Below are 17,500 nucleotides of genomic sequence, written 5' to 3'. Positions count from 1 at the left end.
CGAGAAGCACTGTGGTGAGAGACACAGACTGTACTCCCACTTTACCTGTGTGTGCTTTGAGTGGAGAGAGAGAGAGAGAGCGAGAGAGAGAGAGAGAGAGAGAGAGAGAGAGAGAGAGAGAGAGAGAGAGAGAGAGAGAGAGAGAGTCAGTGTACAGCATTAGCTGCAAAATATGTAGACGGTTGTCACAAAATAAGAGAACAAGCCCTGTAAATGTATCTGAGTGGCCACACTTGAAAAATGACTACCCGATCGAGTGACTATTTTGTAAATTAATATGTTTCTTGTTGATTGTCCTTACTGTTATTACTATATTATGATATTTTATTGCTTAATATATATGTTATTGTTTGTATGTTGAACTTGCTTTGGCAATAAGTATGTTAATATTTCATGCCAATAAAGCCTATTTGAATTGAATTTAATTGAGAGAGGCATAGACAGACAAAGAGAGAGAAAGAGAGAGGGAGACAGACAAAGAGAGAGACAGTGGCATAGACAGACAAAGAGAGAGAGGGAGAGGGAGAGAGAGACAGAGACAGACAAAGAGAGAGAGAGCAGGAGGGAGAGAGAGAAGAGAGAGACATAGAGAGAGAGAGCAGGAGAGAGAGTCAGGTGTTCTGCTCAGTAAGGGTCAACAGGGTAATGAACTTGACCTGTATTCTCTCTCTGTCTGTGTTCAGGTACTCAGCCCTCCCCTACAGCCACCGTCCCCATGGCTGCCCCACTGGTCAGTTCTCCTGCCCACCACCAGGGGGCTGTATAGAGGCGGGGCTACGCTGTGACGGAGTCCCCCCACTGTCCCCGCGGGGAGGACGAGGCCGGCTGCCACCCGCACCCCAACGCCACCCACGCAGTCGGACAGGTACAGGACCACAATCATGCCCTGTGCGTATCTGGCTGCACGTTAGCCTAGCTTAGCACAATGAATGGAAGCGGACAGTGCCGGTTAGCCCCTAGGCATTGTCCAACTAACACCTCTCCCGAAGGCTAACCGCCACTGTCCGCTTCCATTCATTGTGCTAAGCTAGGCTAACGTGCAGCCAGATAACTTTCTACTGAACTCACAGAGAGGAAACTGGTATCTATCTTCTTGTCTCTCTCTGGAGAAGACGGTGAGCTAATTCCCCAAAATGTTGGCGTGTTCCTTTAACTTCAGAAATAGAAATAAAAAAAATAAAAGTTACACAGCACAGGTTTAAAATTATGATGTGAAGACGGCTAAGAAGTTTACATCAATAAATTCCACTAGAACCTAGTAGTTTGTATTGTAATGTTTATACCCATGAGTGATTTGCTCAAAAACAATCCTGGGATCCTGATTCACTTGATGGTAATAATAATACTTCAATAATACTTGTATGTGTTGCGTCGTGTATCCACCTGTAGGCCCTACCACACGCCCACACCCTCTCCTCTCAGGACCCCCGCCATGGCTGCCGTCACCCTCCCCGCAGTGACGCCTACGGTCAGGAAGCACCCCAGTGCATCTTCACTATGTCACCATGGATATCAGTATAGTGTTGTTATACTTACCATGTGTGTTTTCTCACTTTCTGTTTATTTTCTCTCCATATACAGGTCGGCTCGCCCGGCTATCGAGGTGAGTGTGGTTTGACGAAGGGTTCATATCGGGACTCGTGTCGAGAGAACTATTAGGAACATCTGACCGTTAAATGTGTCCGACGCTTAACCCCTTCACTACCAAATCCCTGAATGAACAGAATACACTGCAAAATAGTCTTCATCATAAAGTGGAGGCCTAAAATACACGCATGTCAGGACTACAGATCAAAACCAGCTCATTAGCTATAACTCTGGTACATTTACATCGATGTGGTAACTGAACATGTTGATTAATGTACACTGTCCCTGGGTAAAACATTTTATAATTCAAACCTTTATACATTCTTGAAAAGACAATTGAGATCACCCTCATTTTCAATTATGTCATCGTCGAGACTTTACAGACATTTCAATGCATACATTTTTACAATAATAATAATAATAATAAATATGAATAACTATCTATATAGCACTTTTCACACATGGACCGCAGTCCAGAGTGCCCCCCACAGCAATTAGTATAAAATGAACATATAGGCATAAAATCAGCACACAATTGACAGAATAAAAAACAATGCAAAAAAAAGAATAGGTATAATACACTCAAACCTAAAGTAAAGGCACATTTGCATGTCGCTGCTGTCGGGACAAAACCTCATAACTCCAAAAACCCAACTTTTCAGCAGATGAAAAAAAACGAACACAGATTTGAGGGTGAATAGAGTTAGGAGGTTTAGACAGATGATCGGTTTAATGCTTTCCCATTGTTTAAACTTTGTAAAACCCACACACACATATGGAGGATGATCTACGGAGTTGATTTATATAAAAAATAAATATTAAAAAAATGGAGTTATGAGGTTTTGTCCCGACAGCAGCGATGTGTTGTTGTCTCTCATTCAACCCCATTCAAAGCCAGTGGAAAGTGCGGCACAGCGTTGGTTCACCGTGTCAGTGAGTGAGTGAGTCTCTCTCCCCCGTCTGGTCTCCTGCAGGTCTCTGCTCCTCCCCGCTGGGTCTGGAGGACGGCAGCATCCACTACGGCCAGCTGTCCTCCTCCACACACCGGGCCAACAACCCTGCCGACGGGGGCCGCCTCAACATCGTGCCCAACGTGTGAGTCAGCGCGGGGCTTTGTGTTGGAACGTAGACGGTTTACAGTGTCTGTATATAAACCGCTTTCTATAGTTTCTGTGTGTACACTTTTATTTATTTTATTTATGGAGCGTGGATGGATGTTTCTGCCTGCCAACCGTAACCTGTACTGTTAGCCTTTGGAAATAATCATTACGGAAGTAATTTAATGTTTTTTTAGTATTAGACTTGCCAAACTATGTATAACATTATGTAACTATGTAAACATTTGTGTGTGTGTGTGTGTGTGCATATGTTTGGGTGCATGTGTGTGTGTGTGTGCGTGTGCTTTTTGTATTCATAGGTGTCCTAAAAGCATAATGTAACCTCTGTAATATTTAAATGTTATGTACATGATGTACTTTGATTTGTAGATTTCAAATAACGTATTTAAAATGTGTGTGTTTACTGTCAGAATGATCATGGAGCCTGGGTGGAGCCCCCTGCCCGCAGACCCCCAGCCCTACTTCCAGGTGGACCTCCTGGAGCCCACCTGGGTGTCTGGGGTCGTGACCCAGGGCAGCGAGCGCATGTGGGGCTACCTCACCAAGTACCGGCTGGCCTTCAGCCTGCAGAGCCACCATTTCACCAACTACACCGAGAGCGGCAAGCCTGGCAGCGAGCCCAAGGTAGGGTACTGATATACTGGTAGCATGGCAGAGATACCAAGGTACTGATATACTGGTAGCCTGGCAGAGATCCTAAGGTACTGATATACTGGTAGCCTGGCAGAGATCCTAAGGTACTGATATACTGGCAGCCTGGCAGCGACCCTAAGGTACTGATATACTGGTAGCTTGGCAGAGATCCTAAGGTACTGATATACTGGCAGCCTGGCAGAGATCCCAAGGTACTGATATACTGGTAGCCTGGCAGAGATCCTAAGGTACTGATATACTGGCAGCCTGGCAGAGAGCCTAAGGTACTGATATACTGGTAGCCTGGCAGAGAGCCTAAGGTACTGATATACTGGCAGCCTGGCAGCGAGCCCAAGGTAGGGTACTGATATACTGGCAGCCTGGCAGCGAGCCCAAGGTAGGGTACTGATATACTGGCAGCCTGGCAGAGATCCTAAGGTACTGATGTACTGGTAGCCTGGCAGAGATCCCAAGGTACTGATATACTGGCAGCCTGGCAGAGATCCCAAGGTACTGATATACTGGTAGCCTGGCAGAGATCCCAAGGTACTGATATACTGGCAGCCTGGCAGAGATCCCAAGGTACTGATATACTGGTAGCCTGGCAGAGATCCTAAGGTACTGATATACTGGTAGCCTGGCAGCGAGCCCAAGGTACTGATATACTGGCAGCCTGGCAGAGATACTAAGGTACTGATATACTGGTAGCCTGGCAGAGATCCCAAGGTACTGATATACTGGCAGCCTAATAAACAATGGATTAGGTAGGTTGGTACAGTACCTTGTTGGCAACAGACCAGCATGTTGCCGACAAGGTTTGATTGGTTCATATACAGTGTTTTTGGGGGCAGATTGAAGCATGGTGCATCATTTCTTTCTGTCTTTCTTTCTTTCGTTCATTTGTCTGTTCATTCGCTCCAAACCAGGTACTCTGACATCACAGATTGGTGACAATATCAACCACTAGGGGGCAGCAGAATGACCATGTGTTTGATTAACTCTCAGCTGCTAAATCATGTGCTGTGTGTGTGTGTGTGTGTCTCTGTGTGTCTCTCTGTGTGTGTGTGTGTGTGTCTCTATGTGTCTCTGTGTGTGTGTGTGTGTGTCTCTGTGTGCCTCTCTGTGTGTGTCTCTGTGTGTGTGTCTCTGTGTGTCTCTGTGTGTGTGTGTGTGTGTGTGTGTGTGTGTGTCTCTGTGTGTGTGTGTGTGTGTGTGTGTCTCTCTGTGTGTGTCTCTGTGTGTGTCTCTCTATCTCTGTGTGTGTGTGTGTGGGTGTGTCTCTCTGTGTGTGTGTGTGTGTGTGTGTGTGTGTGTGTGTGTGTGTGTGTGTCTCTGTGTGTCTCTCTGTGTGTCTCTGTGTGTGTGTGTCTCTGTGTGTGTGTGTGTGTGTGTGTGTGTGTGTGTGTGTGTGTGTGTCTCTGTGTATGTGTGTGTGTCTCTCTGTGTGTGTGTGTGTGTGTGTGTGTGTGTGTGTGTGTGTGTGTGTGTGTCTCTCTGTGTGTGTGTGTGTGTGTGTGTGTGTGTGTGTGTGTGTGTGTGTGTGTGTGTGTGTGTGTGTGTGTGTCTCTCTGTGTCTCTGTGTGTGTGTGTGTGTGTGTGTGTGTGTGTGTGTCTCTCTCTGTGTGTGTGTGTGTCTCTGTGTGTCTCTGTGTGTGTGTGTGTCTCTGTGTGTGTGTTCCAGGTGTTCGAGGTGAGGATGGTGGGCAGGACCCCGGTGACCCGCTGGTTGGGGCGTCTGGTCCGAGCTCGTTACCTGAGGATCCTCCCGGTGGAGTTCAGACACACCTTCTACCTCCGCGTGGAGCTGCTGGGCTGCAGGGGAGGTGAGGACCCCACCCGGTTCTGTTCTGTTAGAGACACCACCGGTTCTGTTCTGTTAGAGACACCACCGGTTCTGTTCTGTTAGAGACACCACCGGTTCTGTTCTGTTAGAGACACCCCCCGGTTCTGTTCAGCAAGCTTCGCTTTGTCAGCAAGAGTGTTATAAGAACACACCTATCATTACATTTTAAAAAGTGATGATAAAAAAAGATAGAACATTTGTAAATACTAGGGATAGGCTAAACTCACAGAATTGCTATTCGGAACTATTCGAATACTAATCGAAAACATGTTAACATATGATTTAGTTTGTCTCTATGTGAGATAATTTTCACATTTTCAAAAGTCTTGAAATGTGACTTTTGATCTCAAATTTTTTGTCTATTCATAACTAGTGTAGATGCCTTGAGCTCTGACTCTAGGTCACCTTCTAATCTCATGAAGTTGTGTGTGAATTGAAAAAAAAAAATTGACTTCTGCTCTTCTTCTCTTCCCTCTATTCCAGATGAGCTGGTGACCCCCAGTGGTGTGACCACCGCTCCCTCTGGTGGTGGGAAGGTGACAGTGCCGCACTGTAAACCGAGCCAGTTCCACTGCCGCCACACCGAGGAGTGTGTCTCCATCTCTGCCCTGTGTGACGGCCACCTGGACTGCAAAGACCACTCCGATGAAATCAACTGTGGTGAGAGTTTGGACCCGTCGGTGCTACACTTTGATGAACATTGTTACTCAGCTGATAGAGTTATACCCTTCCTGCTGTCTTGTTGCACACAACTTGTAAGTCGCTTTGGATAAAAGCGTCAGCTAAATGACAAAATGTCAAATGTAAATGTAGAGTCGTAACAACACACACATCATCTTTAGATACAAATGTCATTGTTGAGATTTTTTTATTCTTTATGCATTAAACATGTATTCACACACACTCTCTCTAATTATATATTATATTGCATGTCTTAACGAGCCCAAGCAGGTTGATGACATTGCATGACAACCACAGGCTTTAATCTCCTCCAGCTATTCCAAGCTGAGGTGGCCCTCTCTGCAGTCAACTGTGGTAACATTCTCTCTCTCTCTCTCTCACTCTCTCTCTCTCTCTCTCTCTCTCTCTCTCTCCCCCTCTCTCCCTCTCTCTCTCTCTCTCTCTCTCTCTCTCTCTCTCTCTCTCTCTCTCTCTCTCTCTCTCTCTCTCTCTCTCTCTCTCTCTCTCTCTCTCTCCCCCTCTCTCTCCCTCTCTCTCTCCCCCCCCCCCCCCCCCCTCTCTCTCCAGGTACCACCAGTGGCTCTCCAGGGCTCCGTAACGACACCCTCCCCACAGGGAGACCAGGTTTCCATGACGTCACTAGTACTGGTGCTCCTGGTCTCCACACCACCAGGTCCCAGGGAGGCCGTCCGGGCGTGGCCACCACCCAGAGCTCAGGTACGATCAATCAATCAATCAATCAATCAATCAATCAATCAATCAATCAATCAATCAATCAATCAATCAATCAATCAATCAATCAATTTAAAGTGGAAGGTCTCCTAGTTAACCGTTAGTCAGATGTAAGATCGACCAGCTGTGCTGTGTTCACGACTCTATAACACACCTGTGAAGTTCTGTTTACATTTTCACCTCGAAAGAGTTCCCTTTGGTGGTTTTTCCCTCCTTTCTCGCCGATCCTACCAATCAGAGAGCAGCACCCTCTTTTGTGTCGGTACCCACAGTGCATTGTGTTTAAAGGCCCAATCATGCGTTTCAAATGTAAACAAATGGGTAGCCCCCACCACCAAAAACAAGAGATAGGAATGGAGACATGTTGACTGACAGTAGACACTAGACAACAGGTAATTATGAGTTTTTAAATGTACTTTCTATATTTCTTTGGTCTGTAAGATGTTTGTTTACATGTGTAATGTTAGTAAACATTGGGGTGAAACAGACCCATGATCTGATTAATGGGTTGAAGGAACACGCCAACATTATGGGAAATGTGCTTCTCCAGAGAGAGACAAGAAGATAGATACCAGTCTCCTCTCTGTGCGTTCCGTAGGAAGCTATCTGGCTGCAAGCTAAAGCCTATAGCCTGATTGGAGCTTTAATGCATGTCATGCTTTCTATTCTATCTTACTCTTTTTATTATTGTCTACTTAAAACTGAATCAAACCATAAACAAGGTGGCCTGTTGGGATGTTAGATCCTAATGTGAAAAACTGTGATTTTATATGTCTGCACTTTATGTGCTCATTTGATGTCTTTTTATGTCTTTTTTCTGTTGTGAAGCACTTTGAGCTGCAGTTTCTGTATGAAAGGTGCTATACAAATACAGTTTATTATTATTATTATTATTATTATTATTATTATTATTATTATTATTATTATTATTATTATTATTATTATTATTATTATTATTATAATAATAATAATAATAATAATAATTATTATTATTATATTCTGTATGGTTATGGCACGGATGATGATAAAACGATGTGGTGCTGTGTGTTCCAGGGCTGTGGACCACCAGGCCGTCTGTCTACCCAGGGGCCAGCAGCACCACGGGGCAGCCCGGCCTGCGGCTCAGCACCACCCTCCACGCTGGGAGGCCCGGTCTGCACGGCACCACGAGAGGTGAGGGAGCCCAGCTCCACACACGCTCCCTTAGTCTATAATAGGGCTGACCCCTATTAGTCGATTAGTCGGTCAAAAGGACTAATGACTGCCAACCTCTTAGTCGAATTCAATTTTTTTTGTATTATACATTTTTTTTTAATTTTTTTTTATCATTCTTTCCAAAAGAAAAGAGGCCTAGAAGCGTGGCTAATGCTAATGGCACGCATACCAGAGGCTAACTGCCTAAGAAAACAGGCACAGAGGCACTGAAAGAGGATTTCACCCATCTAATGAACACACTAGACTAGACAAATATCAAGATGTATCCATCAGTGGACCAATTGCATGCTTTCTCAGAGGACAAGAAGCCTTCAGTCGACTCCTTCAGACATTAAGCACCCCCCCACAGCCCAAATGGAATGATACAAAACAAATTTTATTTATTTTTTAAATATATTATATATATTTTTTTTATTAGTCGACCAATAGTCGACTAACGGCAAATTTTGGCCTATCATAGTCGACCATCCAAATCCTTAGTCGGGGACAGCCCTAGTCTAATAATAATAATAATAATAATAATAATAATAATAATAATAATAATAATAATAATAATAATAATAATATATTTGATTTGTAGGGCGCTTTATAATTGTGGAGAAAATCTCAAAGTGCTAGTGTAAAAGAACATAAAAGCTAGCAAGAAAGTAAAAAAATATATATAAAATAAGCAAGACTAAAACTAGTAAGGAGTAAAAAGAACACTAAAACTAGTAAAAGAGTAAAAAAACATAAAATAGGAAGGGCTAAAACTGGTAAAAGAACATCAAATGTGTGGAGCTAAAACTAGATAGAAATCAACAAAAGGCTCTATTAAAAAGATGAGTCTTGAGTGCATCGTAGTATAGACATTATTAGCATTAGGGATGGGTACCTTTCACATTTGAATCGATACCGGTACCCAACGGTACCTTTTTTCGGTACTTTAGTCTCAAAAAAATGTATTTACATTTAAAAAAAGAATCCAAACTTCAAATAACTACAATTTCGACCGTTTTTGGCTTGCCATTGCTCCGACTGCTTTGTTGTTGAATCAAGTCAAATCCTAGGTAAGCATATATTGTGCGTGTGAACGTTGACATGAAAAGAAAAAAGTTGTTTTTAGACGACAGCGGAAAATTGAGCGGGTTTCGGCTGTCTTGTTTAAAAAAAATGCTGTCCTTAGATCATGTATTTTGAGTTGTCTTAATCTCTTTTAGGAATATCATCTTCTAAGAGCAAGAGGGACGGAAAGCCAAACAAAAATGTACTTAATACTCAATGTTTTTAAGCATCTTTTCTCCGTTCTCTCACAGCTCCGTGGATCGCCAGCACCACCCACGACGACGGCCTACCCAGGGTGCTTTGCGTGGAAGGCCAGTTTGCGTGCCGGACGTTTGGCTGCGTGGACGCGGCACAGGTCTGCGACGGCAGACGGGACTGTCTGGACGGGTCGGATGAAGAACGCTGTGGTACGCCATCAACAGAACCTTAAAGGAACACGCCAACATTTTGGGGAAATTAGCTCACTGTCTTCTCCAGAGAGAGAGACCAGAAGATAGATACCAGTTTCCTCTCTGTGCGTTCAGTAGAAAGCCATCTGGCTGCACGTTAGCCTAGCTTAGCACAATGAATGGAAGCGGACATGGCCGGTTAGCCTTCGGTTGGACAATGCCTATAGGCTAACCGGCCATGTCCGCTTCCATTCATTGTGCTAAGCTAGGCAAACGTGCAGCCAGATAGCTTCCTACTGAACGCACAGAGAGGAGACTGGTATCTATCTTCTTGTCTCTCTCTGGAGAAGACGATAAGCTAATTTCCCAAGATGTTTGCGTGTTCCTTTAAAGGGTTACCCTTTCACATGACGTAACATTACATTTAGCTGCAGTTTGTGTTCTGATGAAGCAGAGTTTTGCCTACAAGATGACACTGATGAGAGACGGGTCCATCTGTTCTAACCCCAGGCACCACGGCCAGGCCAGCAGGGACCACACAGCGCCCCCCAGTGCCCAGCCCCTGCTCTCCCAAGCAGTTCTCCTGCGTCAGCGGGGAGTGTGTCCACCGGGAGCGCCGGTGTGACCTCCACCGGGACTGTGCGGACGGGTCCGACGAGAAGGACTGTGGTACGTTGCTGAGAGGTTCCTATAGATACGTTCTGGTTCCTATAGATAAGTTCTGGTTCCTACAGATAAGTGCTGGTTCCTACAGAGAAGTTCTGGTTCCTACAGATAAGTTCTGGTTCCTATAGATAAGTTCTGGTTCCTACAGATAAGTTCTGGTTCCTCTAGAGATAAGTTCTGGTTCCTACAGATAAGTTCTGGTTCCACAGATAAGTTCTGGTTCTGGTTCCTACAGATAAGTTCTGGTTCCTACAGGTAAGTTCTGGTTCCTATAGATAAGTTCTGGTTCCTACAGATAAGTTCTGGTTCCTACAGATACGTTCTGGTTCCTACAGATAAGTTCTGGTTCCTAGAGATACATTCTGGTTCCTACAGATAAGTTCTGGTTCCTACAGATAAGTTCTGGTTCCTACAGATAAGTTCTGGTTCCTAGAGATAAGTTCTGGTTCCTACAGATAAGTTCTGGTTCCTACAGATAAGTTCTGGTTCCTACAGATAAGTTCTGGTTCCTAGAGATAAGTTCTGGTTCCTACAGATACGTTCTGGTTCCTACAGAGAAGTTCTGGTTCCTACAGATAAGTTCTGGTTCCTACAGATAAGTTCTGGTTCCTACAGATAAGTTCTGGTTCCTATAGATAAGTTCTGGTTCCTACAGATAAGTTCTGGTTCCTACAGATAAGTTCTGGTTCCTACAGATAAGTTCTGGTTCTTATAGATAAGTTCTGGTTCCTACAGATAAGTTCTGGTTCCTAGAGATAAGTTCTGGTTCCTACAGATAAGTTCTGGTTCCTAGAGATACGTTCTGGTTCCTATAGATAAGTTCTGGTTCCTACAGATAAGTTCTGGTTCCTACAGATAAGTTCTGGTTCCTAGAGATAAGTTCTGGTTCCTACAGATAAGTTCTGGTTCCTACAGATAAGTTCTGGTTCCTACAGATAAGTTCTGGTTCCTACAGATACGTTCTGGTTCCTCTACAGATAAGTTCTGGTTCCTACAGATAAGTTCTGGTTCCTACAGATAAGTTCTGGTTCCTACAGATAAGTTCTGGTTCCTACAGATAAGTTCTGGTTCTGGTTCCTACAGATAAGTTCTGGTTCCTATAGATAAGTTCTGGTTCCTACAGATAAGTTCTGGTTCCTACAGATAAGTTCTGGTTCTTATAGATAAGTTCTGGTTCCTACAGATAAGTTCTGGTTCCTACAGATAAGTTCTGGTTCTTATAGATAAGTTCTGGTTCCTACAGATAAGTTCTGGTTCCTACAGATAAGTTCTGGTTCCTACAGATAAGTTCTGGTTCCTACAGATACGTTCTGGTTCCTACAGATACGTTCTGGTTCCTACAGATAAGTTCTGGTTCCTACAGATAAGTTCTGGTTCCTAGAGATAAGTTCTGGTTCCTACAGATAAGTTCTGGTTCCTAGAGATAAGTTCTGGTTCCTATAGATAAGTTCTGGTTCCTACAGATACGTTCTGGTTCCTACAGATAAGTTCTGGTTCCTAGAGATAAGTTCTGGTTCCTATAGATAAGTTCTGGTTCTGGTTCCTATAGATAAGTTCTGGTTCTGGTTCCTATAGATAAGTTCTGGTTCTGGTTCCTATAGATAAGTTCTGGTTCTGGTTCCTATAGATAAGTTCTGGTTCTGGTTCCTATCCATCCAGTCATCTGAGGATCAGGGGCCACTTGAGACACAGAACACAAACAAATGTTTAATGGGAGTCACCTGTCCTTTTCGTTTATTTCCCTTCTCATCTCTGTCCCCCGTCTCTCCCAGTGGACTGCATCATGTCTCCGTGGACGGCGTGGAGCCAGTGCAGCGTGTCCTGCGGCCTGGGCTCCCTGTTCCGCCAGCGGGACATCGTGCGGGAGGCGCTGCCCGGGGGGGCGTGTCCCGGGGCTCAGTTCGACAGCCGCGCCTGCTTCGCTCAGGCGTGTCCAGGTCAGGGAACACACGACACACCGTCCTTCTCCCACACACGTTTGTCTCATCTTAGTTTGTTTTATATGGTAAAAAATACATACACCGATGTGAAAATTGTGGCCGATACCGATATTAATATTGCTGTTCTGGCCGATACCGATATTTACCGATGTCGATATATCTGTATAGAAAACACTTTTTTATGATAATCAAATAAAGAGCTATTTTCCAAAACGCATTTTTTTTTTACTTTTGTAACTTATTTTCAGAAATGACTGATATTTTGAAACTATTTAAGGCCAAAACATATACAAAAAAAAAAGAGAAAAAAAAGTATATCGGCCCATATCGGCCCTATCTTGATATCGAGCCGATACCGATGTGTAAAAAAACTGCCATATCGGCCGATATTATATCGGCGGCCAATATATCGTGCATCACTAACAAAAATAAGACATGACATGGTTGCAAACGTTTTAGGTTCGACTCTGGTCGGAGACATTTCTCTCACGTCAGCCCCTTCTGTCTCCCTCCGCTTCCCTGTCACTCGCTGTCCTATCAAAGAAAGCAGAAATACCCCCAAATATACCTTTCAAACATATCTAATCAAGCTTGTTTGTGTGCACCATGATTATGTCCTAGATGTCCTTTGTCTCTGTCCTGTTGTCCCCTTTCTCTGAGGAAACACCTATAGCAGTTAGACAACCTTTTAATCTTTTCTCCCATTCAGTCGACGGCCATTGGTCAGAGTGGACGGAGTGGGCGGACTGCGACGCCAAGTGTGGGGGCGGAGTCAAGACCAGGAGCCGCAGCTGCTCCGCCCCGCCCCCTAAGAACAGTGGGCGGGACTGCGAGGGCATGATGCTGCAGAGCCAGAGCTGCAACAGCCAGCCCTGCACCACCGACACGGGCACGCAGACAGGTGGGGTCACGCTTTCAGGGTTAGGGTGTTTAAGTTTAAGTTATTTATTTAAATTTTTTTTTTACCCAGGGACAGTGCACATTAATCAACATCTTCAGTTTCCACATCAATGTAAACTAGGGATGCTCGATATTGGCTTTTTTACCGATACCGATATACCGATATTGTCCAACTCTTAATTTCCGATACCCATATCAACCGATACCGATATATGCAGGGTTCCCCCCCCAGAAAACTGAATAATTTCAGGTAATTAACATTACATATCTCTTGTTGTGGAATTAACAAAACATTATGCATACTTTTGACAATAAATAAAATCAGAATTTGTTCTTACTTGCTTGCCTGGGTAAATAAAGGTTATAGAAATGTAAAACAATAAAAAAAAAATATATATATATATATATATTTTTTTTTTTAAACCAATACCGATATTTTCCGATATCACATTTTAATGCCAATATCGGCCGATAATATCGGACATCCCTAATGTAAAGTAAAAGTATTTTGAAGCTGCTGCTCTATAGACAATGAATTGGGAGCGATGTTATAGATGACTTTGAGAACCCAGGGGAGTATTTGGGTTCATTTTCTGTTTTCGGAAATAATTGAGAACACTACAATAGAATAAAGTAAATTTGGGTGTAAAAAAAGAAGACCATTCTGCGGGTCTCCCATTCATTATCAATGGAGCAGCTCCACACTTTATACCTGATGACGTCACAAGTTAGAGTCTGACGTCTCTGTTTTCTGAGAGAGAGAGAGACTAGTTCATGTTCACAAAATATTGATTGAACATTCCTTGGCTATGGACATATTGGAATCCTTATTTTGGGTGGTGTTCCCCTTTAATTGTGTAATAGAGAGCATCGTGTGTGTGTGATGTGCTAACAACCTGACATCGAGATATAGACTGACTGGGTCCCCTGGTATCCTCCCACACAACCTGCTCATACACTCTGTACTCTACTAGTCTTCTAGTCTTTGTGTAAAACACGCAACTGATTGATGATGTTTTTTTTTAACCGCGTCGAATGGTTGTGTACTAGGTTGTGTCAACGGCCTGGTGCTGGTGACGGAGGCAGACTGTCGGGCAGGACGAGTGGAGACCTGTCCCCCTACCTGCTCCCACCTGAGCTCCACTAGTAACTGTTCCTCAACATGTGTACTGGGTAAGACCTCTAATACCTGCTCTACTAGTAACTGTTCCTCAACATGTGTACTGGGTAAGACCTCTAATACCAGCTCTACTAGTAACTGTTCCTCAACATGTGTACTGGGTAAGACCTCTAATACCAGCTCCACTAGTGACTGTTCCTCAACATGTGTACTGGGTAAGACCTCTAATACCAGCTCTACTAGTGACTGTTCCTCAACATGTGTACTGGGTAAGACCTCTAATACCAGCTCCACTAGTAACTGTTCCTCAACATGTGTACTGGGTAAGACCTCTAATACCAGCTCTACTAGTAACTGTTCCTCAACATGTGTACTGGGTAAGACCTCTAATACCAGCTCTACTAGTAACTGTTCCTCAACATGTGTACTGGGTAAGACCTCTAATACCAGCTCCACTAGTAACTGTTCCTCAACATGTGTACTGGGTAAGACCTCTAATACCAGCTCTACTAGTAACTGTTCCTCAACATGTGTACTGGGTAAGACCTCTAATACCAGCTCCACTAGTAACTGTTCCTCAACATGTGTACTGGGTAAGACCTCTAATACCAGCTCCACTAGTAACTGTTCCTCAACATGTGTACTGGGTAAGACCTCTAATACCAGCTCCACCAGTAACTGTTCCTCAACATGTGTACTGGGTAAGACCTCTAATACCTGCTCCACTAGTAACTGTTCTCAACATGTGTACTGGGTAAGACCTCTAATACCTGCTCTACTAGTAACTGTTCCTCAACATGTGTACTGGGTAAGACCTCTAATACCAGCTCTACTAGTAACTGTTCCTCAACATGTGTACTGGGTAAGACCTCTAATACCAGCTCCGCTAGTAACTGTTCCTCAACATGTGTACTGGGTAAGACCTCTAATACCTGCTCTACTAGTATCTGTTCCTCAACATGTGTACTGGGTAAGACCTCTAATACCAGCTCCACTAGTAACTGTTCCTCAACATGTGTTCTGGGTAAGACCTCTAATACCAGCTCCACTAGTAACTGTTCCTCAACATGTGTACTGGGTAAGACCTCTAATACCAGCTCCACTAGTAACTGTTCCTCAACATGTGTACTGGGTAAGACCTCTAATACCAGCTCCACTAGTAACTGTTCCTCAACCTACTGGGTAAGACCTCTAATACCAGCTCCACTAGTAACTGTTCCTCAACCTACTGGGTAAGAGAACAGCTATGTTTCACCCGTTTCACCCTGCGACCATGTACATGCATGCATCTCTACTAGGGCTGTCCCCGACTAAGGATTTGGATAGTCGACTATGATTGGCCAAAATTTGCCGTTAGTCGACTATTAGTCGACAAAAAAAAATATATATATATATATATATATAATATTTTTTATTTTAAATTTTTTTATCATTCCATTTGGGCTGTGGGGGGTGCTTAATGTCTGAAGGAGTCGACTGAAGGCTTCTTGTCCTCTGCAAAAGCATGCAATTGGTCCACTGATGGATACATCTTGATATTTGTCTAGTCTAGTGTGTTCATTAGATGGGTGAAATCCTCTTTCAGTGCCTCTGTGCCTGTTTTCGTAGGCAGTTGGCCTCTGGTATGCATGCCATTAGCGTTAGCCACGCTTCTAGGCCTCTTTTCTTTTGGAAAGAATGATACAAAAATAAATAAATTAATTAAACATTTTATTTTATTTTGTATTCGACTAAGAGGTTGGCAGTCGACTATGGCTCCTTTCGACCGATTAGTGGACTAATCGACTAATAGGGGTCAGCCCTAATCTCTACACATGTATGCATTTTCACACACACAAGAAAACTGCGAACACTGTGCCAGCTAAAGGGTGGGGGGCTTGTGTGGACCAACACAGCAACAGAGAGAGAGCTATAGAGCAGCTGGTCGCAGCTACAGTAAGTAGAGAATGTGCCAACATGGATCGCTGGCTGATAGGTTGGTGTCAGACTAAAGGAAAGGTCACCTATCTGCCCTGAAAACAGGCCCCCTGAACAGATGATTTGGATTTCACGATGGTTATTTTTTGTTTGTTCTTGATTTATTGTGATTCTTCTTGACTTTGTTTAAAGAAGACTTGTCCTCCGGCCCGTGGGGACATTAACTTGTGAATGCGGGCTTTACAAATAAATTTGATTTGATTTATGATTGAGAAACAAGGGCTCTGGTTGTAATTGCACTGCATACACAGGGATCAGAAAAGGGTTATGTCTGCAAATTATCTCCAGAGATGCCTATGAATATATATGCTGGTATTATTCAGCAATTCATTATGCAGCTATTTATTCAACATTCAACTTACGACTTTAAGATAACGGCACTCGAAGGTGTCACTCGTCTAAAGAAGACAGAGACAAAAGGGGACCGAGCCTTTGCGGTGACTGCAGCCCCCAGGCTCTGGACCGCCCTCCTCCCTTTAGCCCTGAACACAGCTCCCTCAGAGCTCACCTTTAAAAGGCAGCTAAAAACCCACTTCTACAGACAGACTTTTTAAACACTCATAGCCGTTTTTCCCGCTCTGTTCATGTCTGTTTTGTTCTTGTTTTAGTTTTTTTGTTGTCTATTCTGGTGTTTTAGCAAATTCTTTGTTTTTTTTCTTTCTTCTCTTCATTTTTATTTCTTGTATTTTCTACTGATGTTTTAAAAATGCTGTGAATCGGGGCGGTCAGGTGGCGTAGCGGAGATTGCGCTCGTCACCAACGCAGGAGATGCTGGGTTCGAGCGCAGCTCTCGGCGTTGCTACCAGCTTGGCTGGTCGTTCATACTAATACAATTGGCAGTATTAGGGGGTGGGGAAGCTGGTGGGTGGGAATCTGGCGTTGTGGACAGCGACGCCTACAGGTCAGGTCTCGGCGCTTGCTCAGTGGGGGCAGGACTTGGTGGAGATAGCGTGCCCTCCCACGCGTTACACTTCACCAATGAGAGTCCTCGCTGCCAAGTGAAAAGACGTCACTGGCAGTCGCCGCACGCATCGGAGGAAGCGTGCGGTCGGCTTCGGGACGCCCTTGTACCGACTCGTGGGAGAACATGCATACAGCAGCCAGGTAGGGGAGGGGGGGAATTGGCACGGCGACTAAATTAGACCGGGAGAAAAACAGAAAATCGGAGAAAAGAGACATTTAAAAAATGCTGTGAATCACTCTGTGCACTCGTGCTGAGAAGGGCGCTATACAAATAAAGTTTTACTTACTTACTTACTTACCTTTTAAAAATGGCTCTTTGCCTGAAGACTTGAATGAATCCATCCTCCTGTCTCTGTGTAGGCTGCCGCTGTGCCAGGGGGCGCTATCTTCAGGAGGGCCACTGTGTCAACGCCAGTCAGTGTGTCTGTCACTGGGAGGGACTGACGCTGCAGCCTGGGCACACCGTGAGCAAGGACCACTGCACCACGTGGTGAGACACACACACACACACACACACACACACACACACACACACAGACACACACACACTCACACGCACATTCACACACACGCACACTATTCTAGTATGGTTTATTTATCTATTCTTCTCAATTGTGTATCTCCCCACCACCAGTGTCTGCAGAGATGGACAAATCACATGTGACAACAGCAGCTGTGTGTCCACCTGCGAT

The 17,500-nt window shown here is 44.2% G+C and overlaps 1 protein-coding gene across 1 annotated transcript in view; it reads left to right on the top strand.

Annotated features, from left to right (window-relative positions):
* Nucleotides 1-17,302, top strand: part of sspo (SCO-spondin) — a gene marked incomplete at both ends in the record, with an annotated part of 51,285 nt that extends 33,983 nt beyond the window's left edge. Inside the window, 18 exon segments of the mRNA XM_084325535.1 lie at nt 1-14; nt 684-707; nt 710-789; nt 791-888; nt 1,390-1,456; nt 1,582-1,603; nt 2,562-2,682; nt 3,116-3,329; nt 5,020-5,161; nt 5,665-5,841; nt 6,430-6,579; nt 7,648-7,767; nt 9,105-9,260; nt 9,753-9,911; nt 11,681-11,845; nt 12,558-12,749; nt 13,799-13,921; nt 17,169-17,302. The exon segment at nt 1-14 is cut by the window's left edge and continues 160 nt beyond it. Of these exon segments, the coding sequence (XP_084181661.1) occupies nt 1-14; nt 684-707; nt 710-789; nt 791-888; nt 1,390-1,456; nt 1,582-1,603; nt 2,562-2,682; nt 3,116-3,329; nt 5,020-5,161; nt 5,665-5,841; nt 6,430-6,579; nt 7,648-7,767; nt 9,105-9,260; nt 9,753-9,911; nt 11,681-11,845; nt 12,558-12,749; nt 13,799-13,921; nt 17,169-17,302 (2,158 nt within the window).
* Between the last annotated feature and the right edge of the window lie 198 nt (nt 17,303-17,500).

The sequence above is a fragment of the Notolepis coatsorum genome, assembly GCF_963971535.1.
Source record: "Notolepis coatsorum genome assembly, chromosome: 12".
NCBI lineage: Eukaryota > Metazoa > Chordata > Actinopteri > Aulopiformes > Paralepididae > Notolepis > Notolepis coatsorum.
The sequence above is the reverse complement of the archived record's forward strand: the minus strand, read 5'-3'. Positions and strand labels throughout refer to the sequence as shown.